Here is a 15,270-nt window from a genome sequence, read left to right as displayed (position 1 = left end):
TACAGGTACAAATAAGCGATATATGGATTTAGTTTAGTTAATGCCACTGTCAGCAACCACGGCTATACAACACTGAATGACTCTGAATAATGAATTGGAAAGGATGTGGAAGAAGCGGTCCAATCACCGTGTAAGGTTCTCAGATGTCATATAAATTGGTTGTGTTCGAGATGTCACATAAATAGGTTGTATTCGTCTCCAGCATTCTGAATGAACCAAAGAATCACTTTACAGTCAGACTCACTACTGGTAGGCGAAAGCATATAACTCAAGCCTCGATTTACACATTTCTTTCCCAAACGTCTTCAAGTGGTAAGAAAAATATCGTAAACTGAAATGTTAACTTCGGACTTCATACGTAACATGGTCACTCGGTTAAAGAAAGGAGAGTCCTTTCATCTGCTTAGTAATCAACATTTTTAATCGACATTCAACGTCGTAAAACATGTACTTTCACTTAACTGTAAGCTGAGCTGGCTGCCAACAGCAGGGCAAGCAGAACCCACAGAACTAGAACGAACTACCATTCACGTTGCTTTCCCTTATCTAATATTCGGTTTAAGTTGGTATAAGAAAATCGCTCTAACAGCTTCAACAGCCTCAACCGCACAACTATCTTTCTGTTTTTTGATTCGCACTAGTAGATAACAGACAGGCACCGTTGTGATCACGGACATCACGGATTAGATTGTGATAATGTTTAATGACACGGAGTAACCAAAATTAGGTTATCAGTATAGAAATCAGTTTCGAGTGTGTTGTAATTTGATAGACCTACAATTTGTTCCACAGACTTTGGACACCGTGATTTCTCGATGGGCTCCTTACTTATAATTTTTTCTGTTGCAGTCTGGTGTACGACCGTGTGACGGGGAATATTTCAAAGTGTTTTTATGATTTTTTAATGCAACATGGTTTCTAGGAAACAGATGGGAGCAATGTGTTTGTCAAAGTGTGATGCTTTTTTGCGTACTAGTGTTTGTACATTTTATTTATTTGTTTTTTTGGCAGTTCATATACAACATGCGGACTCTAGTCATATCACAGGCACTTGGAATACAAAAGACTTCTTTAAATTCCTGATAAAATTTGGTTTTAAAAAGACGGACGTGCACAACTCGAAAGATACTTCGGGATACATTTTTGGCAATATTACTGCCAAGACGAATTTTACTCAGAATGTGACGTTTGCAGTGCTGGATAGAGGGTATTTTTTAGAATATTATGGAAATAGAAGTATTGTAAATAAAGAAAAAGCCTGTACCCAAATGTTCAATAAAATCAGCACCATCGCATACGACTCAGTTTGCTATGATCAAGGGGAGGATTTCTTGAGAAAAGTTCCATGTTCTAAAGGGAGTGTTTGTGTGGATGAAGATGCGCCTTGGAACGTAGTTAAGGGACATCAGTTCACATTTGTAATTGAGGATTTAATACAGCCAAGGTAAGAACAGAATAATCGCATTATTTAATGCAGTTTTATTTTATAACATTTAAGCTTATTTCTGTAAATTAACATTCCCAGGAGAATGTGTGCCAAGATATAATTCATTTCATTGTCATTGCTTTCTAATTGCCAAACTGGAAACAAGGAATTATTGACATAACACTTTCAGCATTCCTAGAAAGAAATGTGATTACATCATATCTCTACTACATAATATGAAGAAAATTGAACCATAAGTTACCTTACAGTGTGTATCTATAGAAGGGCCATGTACTTTGTGAAAGCATGAAGTGATACCTTGACAGTTTAAGATAAATACTTTACATGCTACCACCTTAGAAGAATGAGTGGAATCTTGTTAACATTACTTCTCTCAAGAACATCAAAACATGGGAAGTCACAGAATTTTGCACTTGATTTTGCCATCTTCAAGGCAGGGTTTATATAGTTTTATTAGTAAGATATTTACTGTTTACTGCTCGCTGTTCTCTTTGCTCATGATCTTTATTCTCATCTTTCCAAATATCTGATATAGTTAGTCTGTAGTGGTGTTACAAAACATAATTTACAGTTTCTCTTTTGAATTCTCATAACAGTTCACTGTTTAAAAGGTTTTTGTTAAGGTGAAAGTTCAGATTACTTTGTTGGTTCCAAAGTCACATTTTCTGTAAAGAGTACCATCCTCTGGAATGTGACACCATGCAGTCTCGTAGACATTTACCAGCATTTCACAGGAATGTACTGCCTCCCCTCCAAGGATCAGAGAGCAAATCAAGCAATGGGAAGAGTACTCTTCCATACTCTGCTTGCTGCATGTTTGCTTGGTCATCTTACTCTTCAGCCCTGGGAGTGCAGGCAGTACATTCTTCCAAAATGCTGGTATGCTCCTACCAGACTGCATGGTATCACACCCTGAAAGATAGTACTCTTCATAGTCATTGCTGTGAGAACCTCAAATTTCATATTATATCTTTTAATCTGATCCAATCAAACAAGACCAATTGTCTAGAAAGGAGCATTTGTTCAGTAATTAAAACCACCTTCAGTGGTTCTGATGAAGGGGAGGTGGAAATCATACCATAATCTTAGTGGTAATAGTACTGTGTAATATCTGGCTCTGGTGAAGATGGTGTTTATTTTTCAATTTATTTTGTGGGTGAAAGTGATGTAATATGCTGCCTATATGAAACTAATTTCTGCTGTTTCTGTCATGAAGTTTATGCTTTGCTGTTAAATGTGATGTCAGTATAGCAAATGCTTATACATTCACAATATTGTTTCTCCTGAGGCTGATGGTATTTTAATTTTGATCCTTTTCATACGGCTTACTATCTCAAACTGCACGTGCACAAATGTATTTATTCAAAAACATATCTGTATATATTATCACGTGTTAAAGTGAGTCTTGACAGGATTTTGGATTAGATATTGCATTTGTTGACCATTTATACACACGACTTTGAACTACAAGTAATTACAGTGCCACCGCTAATCTCCATAATTCAGAAATGACCGCAGTACCCGTTATGTCTTTTCGAGCCTGCATTATCTTCACTAGTAGTTGCCTGGTAACAGCTTCTAACAATGGCAGTTCCTCTGCCTCAAGGGCTCAAGTCCACTTCCAACTGCGTCTTTTCTTCACAGACTCCCATACATACCTGACTTGGTTGCCCCAGTTGCCTTCCTTATAGCTCCTCGGTGTGGACTGCACAGACAACACCATTCTTGTATGTGTATCCATTGCCATGGGAGCATGTTTACGGAGTCATTCCCTAGCAGTGGCTGTCTGTTCTTGCTTATTAAAAGTCTGCTGTGTAGCAAGAGATGTTCCATTGTCTGTTTCATGGCCATTGCCTAGAAACAAATGCTGTTTCAGAGCTGTTCACTAGCAATGGCTGTTTCTCTGGCTCCATAGTTCTTGCTTTGAGCAAATATGTCAAATATTTGTCTGTGTATTATTTTTCTCTGGCAACTTCAGAAAATGGGAGGCTGAGTTTCAACATGTCAGCATCAAATCCTGATGAGGTGGATTTTTTTCAGTTTATCTAATCCTTCCAGCCACAGTATGGCCCTGGTGTTGACTCAGTCTCTAACAGAAATGAGTACCAGGAAGATTCCTGGGGGTAAAGGGCAGCCAGCGTGTAAGGCTGACAACCTTACCGCCATCTGTGAACCGATTGTCTAGAAAATGTGAGAGCTTTGACCTCTCACAACCCTATGGGCCTCCACGACCTGTTACAGGGATACCTTTACATTTTTTACTTTACTTAAACCATCAGTAGAACTAATCTGAGTCCTGCGAGAAGTGAAATGGTTATTTTACAATGCTGTAGAATTTAAATTAAATTTTATCTTGTTGCAGGTTCTGGTACATAAGCTTAGTTGCATGCTACAGGAACCTGTCTACATGCAAGTGGCATCATATTGATCAGGACTCAGAGCTGGAATATGACATCTGGCTTGTGAATGGAAATCCAAATGTCAGCAGCTTTAATCCTTTGGTGTACCAGTTTTCCTTTGACAGACAGGTGCAGTGAACATAGATTGTTACCAGGTTACTAATGCAATCTGTGTATGCATATTGTCTTGGTGTTGTAGTTAAATGGTTATCAGTCTTGCTTCATATTGGGTAGGCTGGTTATTTCAGCAGTGTCACCAGGAATACTGGTTCTAGCAGCGCCTGATTCAAGTCAGTCCAGTTACTGACTATTCTTACTGAGGTTTATTGGTGTTTTCCTCAGTTTCTCCAGGTGAATGCTGGGTTAGCCCATGGCTGCCCTCTCCCCATTCCTTTCAAGTTCATTGAACATGATGAACCTCATGTACTGACACACAGTAAATAAGCACCACAGCTGACATAGCTGCATAACATGTAATCTATCCGACTGAAGTATTTTATAATTTACCTCAATCTGTCAAGGCAGATGCTGGAATGGCACCTTAAAATAACCCTCACTGCTGCTTTCCGTATCCTTCCCAATTAATTAATTCAGTGCTGTCCTATAGATGCAGTTGAAAAGAAATTCGATTTAAGTTCCTTCTGGTATACTATACAGAATCATTCTCCTATTATATCCTATAGTGAAATAACAGGAACAGAGAGTAAGATTAAATATAATGCCTGTATTGCTCATGTATGCTGCATGTGACTTGTAGGACACACATTGAATGCTCCATTTTTGCTGCAGGACACAGTGGAACTGTATCTCGTATTCTTCCTGTGCTACCTTGTACTGGTGCCACTTCAGGTGTATGCTGCCATGCGCCAACACCATCCTGTGACGCGCCTTTTTACTGCCAGTCTCATTTTGGAGTTCCTAGCTCTCTGCCTTATCCTGCTGCATGTCTTTAAATTCTCTTTAGATGGAACTGGCTTTCATCAACTGGCTGTTGCTGGTGACATCTTAGATATTCTTTCTCGGGTAAGGAACAGAACTGTGAAGTCATATAGGTTTGTTAATTTATCATTACAGAACGTTGGTTCTCAAGCTGGCTGAAATATGTGACCTTAAGGCTGGGGCCACATGAGCGCACAAAATGTGTCCGTTGTAATGAACGTACTTTTTGACGGACGTTGCTGAGGACACCACACAGTTTAGAATGCGGTGCATAGATTGTTGTCTGCAATACAGCCAGAAGAAAGTGTAGCATTGACCTCTATTGTTTAATTCTACAATGGACGTCACGATGTTCGTTACAACTGATGCATTTTGTGAACTCGTGTAGCCCCAGCCTAAAGTGTATTGTAGAGCTCTGTCTTCTGGGATATAGTTCTGTGTTGTTTGATAGAAGCTCACTGACATTTCAGAGTAAGATACTGCCTCCATCTTCTTCATTGAAGAATAACTGAAGCAAGTAAACCAGCAAGAAGCAGGTGGCAAGTACTTTCTCTAGAACATAGGTGAACTTATGCTGGACTGACTGGGTTACATCCCAGAAGATACTGCTCGTTCATAGTTGCTGCTGTGAGAACTTAAAATCCAACTTAGTCTGTTATTTAGCTAGTACTGTAATTTTAATATACTCATGAAATAAACTGTCAAATGGATAGTGCTGTCTTTGCTGATGATTGGAGTTCATTATGTTATGTTTTGATGCTGAATGCCTTAGTTGTGCAGTTTGGGCAGTTAAACAAGTTCTTTGAGAAGTTTAGTTAAGTGGTTAGCTATTTTATAAGTGTTACACCAGTTGACTGAGGCATGATTGGTGCGTTAAGTTCATGTAAGTTGATGAGTCTGCCTAATTTGGAGGTTTGGGGATTGAGATTTGTATATTTCCATTTATTTTTCTTATTGATGAAATTTTGACAAATATTAGTAGTTTTTCTTTTTTTCCTTTTAGTACTTATAGGTAACATCAGTATTTGTTTTTATGAAGGTGCCAGAAGTTACAAACATATCTGTTTCTTATCTCTACATTATTACTAATGAGTTGCCTTTATCATCTTCTGTAGTTATTAAATGGGTATGGTCTAGTTTCTTCTTTATGTATAAGGGGCAGTCAAATGAAAACGGGTTACCATGCAGGTGCGCAAGTTGGTAACACTGGAATTTGCTTACGGTATGAACATCTGGTGGGGACTCGGGAAAGCACAGTGACAACATGCCCTTGCACACTAGTCGTTTGTTTATTGTGCTGGAAGTAAGGTTAGCACTACGTGTGGTCATCCAACATCAGTAATGGAGGCAGGTGAAGAAGAACAGCGAAGTGTAGTGCACTTTTTGACTGCTGAAGGAGTAGGATTACAAGAAATTAATTGTCGCATGTCTGTTGTTTACGGCGAACACAGCATGTCACGTTCGCATGTGCTGGCATGGCATAAGAGATTCTGAGAGGGACGTGTGTCACTGCAAGATGATGCTCACCCAGGACAGGCTCATTGTGTCATCATTCCTGATGTAATTGCTGCGTTGGATGGTCATATCCGGGCAAACTGATGGATCACTGTGGAAGAAATTAGTCTTTTGATGGGAATAAGTCACAGTTCTGTACACGCCATTGTGACAAAACACCTGCTGTACTGCAAAATCTGCACGCAGTGGGTTCCACATCAACTAACAGAGGAACAGAAGACTCAGAGAATGGCTGCATCACTGGGTCACTTGCAACGATACCATGAGGAAGAGTATGCTTTACTGTCCCATATTGGCACTGGGGACGAAACTTGGTGCCGCCGCCATTTTGAACCCGAGAGCAAACGGGAGAGCCAGCAGTGGAAACACGTGAGTTCTCCCCCACCGAAGAAATCCAAAGCTGTACACACAAGTTCTGGTAAAGTGATGATGTTCTTCTTCGACTGCAAGGGCCCTCTGCTTGTCAAATTTCTCGAGCATGGGGCCACAGTCAGTGCACAGCGCTATGAAGACACTTTGCAGAAACTGCGACGCACCATAAAGTCAAAACGCCCTGGAATGCTATCGAACGGCATTATCCTTCTTCATGATAATGCGCGCCCCCACACTGCCAACTCTGCGAGGAATACGCTACTGAGATTTGGTTGGGAAGTGCTTCAACATCCCCCCTACAGCCCAGATCTCTCCCCATGTGATTTTCACATTTGTGAAGACCTGAAGAGAGACATTGGTGGACATTGGTTTGCATCGGACAAAGATGTGTGCGGCTTGGTAAAGATGTGGTTCCGTAGACAGCCCACAAGCTTTTTCAAGGATAGGATTGACCATCTTATCTCCCAGTGGGATAAATGTATTAACAGTTTTGGAGATTACTTTTGAGGTAAGAAATGTTCTTTAATATGTTTTGGCTTTTGACCCATTTTCATTTGACTGCTCCTCATAATTTATTAAAATCTTATGATATTTTTCCATATTACCTAGGGGGTGAAGTGTATGAGCATTATGTTTATGGAATTTTGGTATATTGTTGACCATGAATTGCCTCGTGTACTCTTTTTCATCTTATTTTAAGAGTCTAATTGCTGAACTTGTCCCAGATGCTAGAGTATTTAACTGTATCTTCGGTTTTAAATGTAAGTTGAATTTTAGACTTCTGTTTAAGGGGTTCAGTTTGTCACCAGTGACATGTGCATTGATATGTTCTTTGAGAATGTATCATTTTTTTTTCCAGACAACATTCATGTTGCTGCTTCTGCTTCTGGCCAAAGGCTGGGCTGTTACAAGATTGGAATTTACATGGAAGCCTTTGGTGTTTGCAATTTGGTTTCTTTATGGTGTGGTACACATCTTGCTGTACATCTGGAATATGGTAAGCATGAAGCATCTTGAAGAGACCATTTGAGAGGACTGATCATATATGGGGAAGTAATATTAAAATGCTCTAGTGTTCTGGGATGTCATTTAGTTTTGCAGATAGATACCAGTGTTTTGGAGGAACCTGCTGCAACCCGCTGCTTCCATCTTAACTTTTTCACTAGAAGATTGAGGCAGCGCGTTTTTTTTTTAATTTACTTAGTGTGGGGTGGAGTCCAACTGGGTCCGCTCGGCACGGTGGTCACTGATTGGCCTATTGTAGCCTGCCCTGGGTGATTATGATGATGGAGAATTTGGTGGAATGAAGATTGGCAAGGGAAACCGAAGTACTCGGAGAAAACCCGCCCCAGCACCATTTTGTCCACCACAAATCCCACTTTACCAGACCCAGGATCAAACCCAGGCCGCCGCTGTGGAAAACCAGCGACTAACCGCTTGAGCTATGGCATTCCACTGTGAACTTTTTCATTGTCAATGCTGCTCATGACATTCTGTCATTTCCCACTCACAGTTTACCTTTGATATAATGTGAGTGTTAGGACACAGCTTCAGTACTTGCAAAGTGAAGTAAACATCTACCTAATTTTGGATTACCTATTACTATTTATGTTAATTTTTATTCAGTGTCTGAAATATGTACATGAAATTTAAGGTATATTTCTGACTGTGGTCAGACAGATGAAAGGGATGATCATTAAGTTTTGCTGTCTGAACAAAATAACCTTAAGTTCATAGAAACCAGAAAATGTACAGCCTGTTCATGGGGGAGCATGGGCTTTAGTCTCTGTACCTGCACACAACAGAAGGAATGTTATAATACAGTCTTATATTGTAACCAAAACATTCCATAGAAATTTGTACAACATACTGGAGGACATGATCAAATGTACGATGTATCTGAATGCACAGTATAATGAGGGCCTACTGTATTTGATAATTGCACATGGTTTCTACAGTCCCTTAGGTCTAATTCAGTTCCATTCACTCCTGCCTCATTCTGTTTCATTATATACATTGACTTGTATTGTGCTGTTTGGAAAGTAGCTTATAATTTTTTTTATGTTGCACTGTCCAGACGGAAGTGGATATAATTGAAGATATAGATGAATACCAAACATGGCCTGGTTGGCTGATAATTTGTTTCCGAACAATGATCATGGTTTGGTTCCTGTTTGAGCTGAGGAATACCATGATGTATGAACACAACACCCAGAAACTTAATTTCTTCCTTCACTTTGGGGCATCAGCATTGGTCTGGTTCATCTACCTGCCCATCATAGCACTTATTGCGTTGCAAGTGTCAGCTCTTTGGAGGTTCAAACTACTCCTTGGTAAGTATAGAGTCTCTTTGCTACATTTGCCACATTTTTGTACATTTTAGGAGCAGATGCTTCATTCTCTAACTAGACTTGAGAGATGAGAGATACCTGGAGTGTATATCCTTACCATATGCATTCTTTTCTATGTGTACCCTTCATGGCTGTTCAGTATTCATATTTTGTTCATAAATATAACTGTTGACCAGCGTAGTCACATAATAGACTGCATAGAGGCATGAAATATAGTTTTCTGTGAGCATCATTAAATATTCCAGTCTAGAAAACCAAAATTAATGACCATGGGGATTTGTTGTGCTGATCATGCGACACCCTCTACCTGCTAAAGTTGGCACTACCTTCGCCAACAAGCAGTGGTCACTTGGTCGGTATAGTTCACTTGGGGACTCAAGCCATGGAGTTTGTTTGTTTGTTTGATCATTAAATATTAGCCATATGAGAGAATGTATATAAAATGTATAGATTTTAATGTGCTTTGTGTATTTAATGTTGCATACAAATGTTTTATGGATGGTCTGTTTTTTTTTTTTTGAAAAAAATATTAATTGTTATTTGATCTTCATGCAAAATATAGGTTTTATTGTTGGATTGACACAAATTGTTCCGTGTCAAATCAACACAACAATCGACAAGACCACCTTAGATTTCAGTGATATTATGTAAGCATACAGATTCTGATGAGTAAATGATAAATATGAAGTTTTTATTTCGTTTGTTGGTTAATTTTAGAGTTATTGCATTTTGAATTTTAAGTTTTACTTAACTTTTCCCACATTCTGAGTCACTAAAATTCTTATAAGCCTGATCCTAATTAGGAGAGGGAGCTCATTCTTGTACAAATTGAAAGCTCTTAAGTGTGGCATTCATTTGATATGCCACTCTTAATATTTGAGTGCACATTAACATTTTGACCTTGACTTTGATCATAATTTATGAAAAAGACAGCAAGATTTGTGCTTTAGGCTTCTGGTAGGCTTGTTCATTAAGCTATTTAACTTATCTTTTGTGTAAGTAAGAAATATTACTTATAGCATCAGTTATTTGCAGATGAAATGTAAGGAACACATGAGACACATGCCTGGGCCATCGACATAAGCCAGTGGTGGTAGAGCATAGATTTGAAACAGGGCACAGTATTGACTTCATCAGCATCTCCATGTTAGATAAAGCACCAGGATACATGGACCGCTTGATAAAGGAGGCTGTCAGGATCAGGCTTCACCCTAGGAACTTTAACGGGGATGGGGGTTTGAATTTCAGTCATTCTGGTACCTGGTGACCAATATGATGAAATAGTATAAAGATACGCCAATCTGGAAACAAGACCAAGTGAAGGAAACCCATGACTCTACTCATTAACTCCCCATGGTTTTCAGTCAGTTTCAGTCATGGGTTATGGATTGGTATACAGATGAAGGACAGTCTTGATCCAGTGCCACATCAGGCCCAGATGATGGGTACAAATGTGACTGATGCTTGTCTAGTCTGGAAAACCGGGTTTCTAGTTTCTCAGTGGTGTAGCAGGGTTTGTTTTCACTGACAGCATGCAACCCATTGTAATTTCTCGATCCACTTTTGTAAGCACTTCTGAAGCTGGAACCCACAAAATGCCTAGTGGTGAAACATGCATGTAAGATTTACTGGGACCAGAGGATTGAGAAAGTATCATTCGAATTTCACTGTCTTTCACTTGTAGCACATAAACAAGCCACCACTTTATGCCATATTTGGAAGTTAAAAATGTTATCTTTCACTTGATACTCTTCCTCTTGCAAGCTTTTTTTTTATTGCTAGAGGGGTGGGACTAAGTCCCTTGTACTGTGGCCACTTCTGGCCTATTGTACCAGCCCCAGATGATAGGTGAGGGTGATTGTGGAGCAATTGGTGGAATGGAGATTGGCAGGGGAAACCGAAGTACTCAGAGAGAACCTGCCCCAGCACCACTTTGTCCACCACAAATCTCACTTGACCAGACCCGGGATCGAACCCGGGCTGCCATGGTGGGAGGCCAGCGACTAACCGCTTGAGCTATGGTGCGGCCCTCTTGCAAGCTTACTATATGTATAATGTTGGAACACTTTTGCTTCTGAAAAAAAAAACTTTTGCCTGAAATTGGTTTTTTGAGGAAGGAATGACAGAGTTTATATTTTTAGTACCTGGAAGTGTTTGACCTTTACTGATCCTCTCTTCGGGCATCATTGTTTCTTGCTTGTGGTTTTCAACATTACATTACTCAGAGCTGAATGAGAGAATCTTTACAACAGCCCACCAAGTTTTGCAGTCTTGCTTTCTAGCTACCCTTTTAATTGTTCCCCCAGTTTCATGACATGCACCTTTGCCATGTGATACTGCAAAGCAATGTCACTCAGCATCCATATGAAAATCAGCTTTATGACAGTAGAAATTGATGATATTTTTCCTTATTTTATACTGTGAGGCAGCCCTATTGGAAAAGTAGTACATCTTAGTCAGATCTTTCAGTTTAACAGAAAGAAAGCTGCATAATTTGCTTTGAAACAGATGCACAGCTCCGCTCCCATCCCCTACTCTTTTTCATTCTAGAATTCTGTTCTGTGACAGTTCACTCAGTTTCATGTGCTTGTGATTTATATACCTAACATCCTGTTTATTATTATCATCATCATTGCCCAAATCCTTGTCTGTATTTCTTGTTTCTCCAATATATGCTACATGTTTAACCCATCTTAGATCCTTAATTTGATCACTGTCAGTATTAGGTAAAAAGTTTAATCATAGAGTTGCTTATGTAACTTTCCTCCATTATTGTGTATGTGTCTTAGATCCATATTCTCCTCAGGACTCCATTTACATGTACTTCCCTTCTTCCTTCAAGTGAGAGTTAAAGTGTAAAATAATAAATAAAACAGAGAGATAATGTATAAAAGAATTATTTGTAAAGATGAAAAGTGAAGTTTCTGAGTTCAAAACTATAGCTTGTATTCCATGAATTTTATATTTAGACTCATTCTTGTTTGTTACTTCAGTTCCAAATTACTTGATTTTTGCTTGAGATCATATGTGTGAATAGAATTGGACTATCAGAGTGAGGCTGTAGAACATTTTTCAGCATGTTTGAAGTTAAGAGAAAACAGAAAATCATCACAAAGAAGGATCTTGGGTACAGTAGAGTGCAAACGGTGAGTTTTCACAATTTGAATTCCAGGAATAACATACTCTGCAGACTGCTTGGCGTATTGTGTTATGACTCATCTGCTCTGGCCTACGAGAAGCGAACAGTATTTCCTGTTGGCTGAAGACGCGGACCTCAGCGATGAATTAGATGAATTCAACGAGGCTCCACATGTAATTAATAATTACATAGCACTGAACAATCACCATCGTCTTCATCACCACCATAATGCTCACTCAGAACCACCAGACCTTACAAAAGTAATCACATGAATCAATTCGTTTCTTGTGAAATTTTATGTGCCACATGATCATGTTAAACACTTGTTAAAGAAGGGAGAATCCAGAAGGGTTTACACTGCAGCTTGAATATGGTATAATAGGGTTTTTACTGTGACAGTCGTTAGAAATTTGATCACTTCAGAGAGAGTGACATCCTTCCACTGATGAGATTAATTCATAGTTAATATTGAGAGGTATATTTTATGGTTCATGCATCATTATTTGATGAACCTTTGAAACACTTATAGTCTGGTGGCCCCATACATTTTTGTGTGTAAAAATGAAGTTGTTTTTAATACTTCTCATTATGGGTGTTTGAAATGAGAAAAGGGGTTACCTGATTTCTGACATGAACCTTGAGATTTATTTTGGAAAATATTTGACTACCGGTATGACTTTGCAGATGTAAAAATATACATATGTGTTATATATTTAGAGAGGCAGATTTACATTTTGAAAGACAAAAAATTTGTTCTTCATTCTAAACATTAAATTTGAATCAAGTCTTCAAGTTTCTGATTCTCCAGCATGTTTCAGGCTTTACTTTTTTGTAGGCATGTCAATCAGAATGATTCTCCATATATATGTTAGTTAAAAAAATTGTTTGCAGGATATACCATCCTTCATGAAACATGTACAAAAATACTGACTACTTCAAAACTGAAGTTGCATCATGCTTCCATGTGAAGCTTCTGTCTTGACACACATACTATTATACCTTTGTGAACATCCCTGTATCAAGGTCCTGATCCTTAAGAAACCAATCTGCGAACAAATGTTACGGAGGTAGTGCTGAATTTGACATGTGAGTTGCACTGTTTAACCCTCTTCAATCCTTTTTATTTCCAGCCTTGCTCCTACAAATTAGTTTTTACAAAAATGAAAAAGAAAAGACACTTTGGTATGGAAAATATAACTCCTGCCATATGTAGTTCTTATATGTAAACTACTACTGGAGGGGATGTCAGTGAATGGAAAGAGCAAAGAAGAAATGATCAGAATGTGATATGGCTGTAAATTCATAAGTTGGTGGCACAAGGTTATGTTAGTGGGCTGTATTGGAAAAGTGTGATGTCAGAAGGCTAGTGACATGATGAGAAAGGGTTAAGAGGTTAACTGGTCTGTTAGCATCAGGATATAGTACGTGTAATTATCACATCAGAGAGATAAATATGACATAAGAATAACTGATACTGAAGTAGTATAATAGTATACATTTTTCAGGTCAGTATTGAAATCCTTTAATTTACTTTGCATCTGACTGTTGATATATTGATTGACATTCTCAGTCTTTGTTCAAGCCAAGTCAGTATGCCGATACCTAAATGTCTTACTGAAAGAGGTTATGTTACGTGACTCAATTGTCCTGTCATAATGAAAACATTTTGATACAGAACATGTGATTACTCTTGGTACATATCAATAGATGATAGAAATCAATTCTGTAGTTACAGGAACACACTGTTACACATTACAAGATATATATACATGATATTACTGTACAAGAGAAATTGAGTAGAAGTTTTTGAGTACCCTTATACACCATTAAGGATAATATTCTTCAATAAGATATTCAGACATTATTAACAAAGGAGCCCATAATTATTTTGCCAGTTCCGTGATATTGTTTGATATTTATGTTAACATTATTGTTACAGCTGTACAGTTTTCATGACTTCTTATAGTTCAAATTTAAGACTTCAAGTAACAAACTCATGCCTTTAATAGTGAATGTTGATGTCATATTTTGTACCTTCAGTTTATATAGTCCTTGCATCCCGGTGCACATTAAATTGCTGACACAGGTATTTATAAGGCACTTAAACAAATATTGCGCACAGTCTGGTGCTATATATTATGGACTGCTTTATGAAAGATTTCAAACCCCTTTGGGTTCTTCAGCATGCCTCCAGAAAGAAATCTTATTTTTGAATAGTCTCCTTTGATTTAAAATTCATTATTTAGTGTCATTACTGCCTGTATGTTATAAACAGCCAATTTCTGAGTTTACCTATGTTTTTTTTTTTTGCATTCATTCCATTATCAAAATTTAATTATTTAACAGACTTCAATGTAATTTTTAATGTTGTATTCAGAATGCATGTCTTTGCTCCATTAAACAAGGAAGAGACATGAAGTTTGTAATTGTTGACACTGGTCTCTTGACTTATTTTTAACAATTATACATTTTTTCAGTATTGTTAGTTACATGTAAAAAGAAAAGCATCTCAAACACGTTTGATACATAAAATTGATCAGTCCACATCACTTCCCTACATTCTATGTAAAAAGAACAATTTGTAAGTGCATGTGAATACCACTTACTGAACTGAAAGTGAACTGTGAAAATACTACAAAATGAATTGCCAAGATCACAAAATATGCTCTGAAGGTCATAATAGCATGTTGAGGGTCTCCTTATCACCCTCAGCTCTTAACCACTTGATCATATCAATATTTTAGAAAGTAGGCAACTGATCATTGCTAAAAGTACTACATCAGATAAGCTGTGCTACCTGCTCAATTTCTATTAGTATCATGAACATAGACACCATTAGAGACATGTAGTGGTCTTCTGGATTGTGACACCATGTAGTCTGAGAGGTGGAACATGCTGTCTCAGGGTAGAAGAACCTATGTCCTTAAGATGGAGGCCATATGTTCCTCTAAATAATGGGCACTCATATACCAGATTGCATGATGTCTTACCTCAGAAGACCCCAATATGAATCTTCACTGCCATGAAGACATCAAATGTCAGTGATGGCAAAAGATTTCTCCATTATTACTGACTGACATGAGCCTTTCTACGATGCATCTGGAGTGT

General features: G+C 38.3%; 1 protein-coding gene across 1 annotated transcript; it reads left to right on the top strand.

Annotated features, from left to right (window-relative positions):
* Window positions 1-572: 572 nt before the first annotated feature.
* Window positions 573-14,671, top strand: LOC111866243 (transmembrane protein 145). Its single transcript, XM_023855013.2, has 6 exons — window positions 573-1,444; window positions 3,810-3,975; window positions 4,636-4,869; window positions 7,532-7,669; window positions 8,750-9,005; window positions 12,196-14,671. Exons 1-6 carry the CDS (start codon window positions 912-914, stop codon window positions 12,432-12,434), a joined length of 1,566 nt encoding a protein of 521 aa, XP_023710781.1. The 5' UTR covers window positions 573-911; the 3' UTR covers window positions 12,435-14,671.
* The last annotated feature ends 599 nt before the right edge of the window (window positions 14,672-15,270 follow it).

The sequence above is a fragment of the Cryptotermes secundus genome, unplaced genomic scaffold (genome assembly GCF_002891405.2).
Source record: "Cryptotermes secundus unplaced genomic scaffold, Csec_1.0 scaffold872, whole genome shotgun sequence".
Taxonomy (NCBI): Eukaryota; Metazoa; Arthropoda; class Insecta; order Blattodea; family Kalotermitidae; genus Cryptotermes; species Cryptotermes secundus.
The sequence above is the reverse complement of the archived record's forward strand: the minus strand, read 5'-3'. Positions and strand labels throughout refer to the sequence as shown.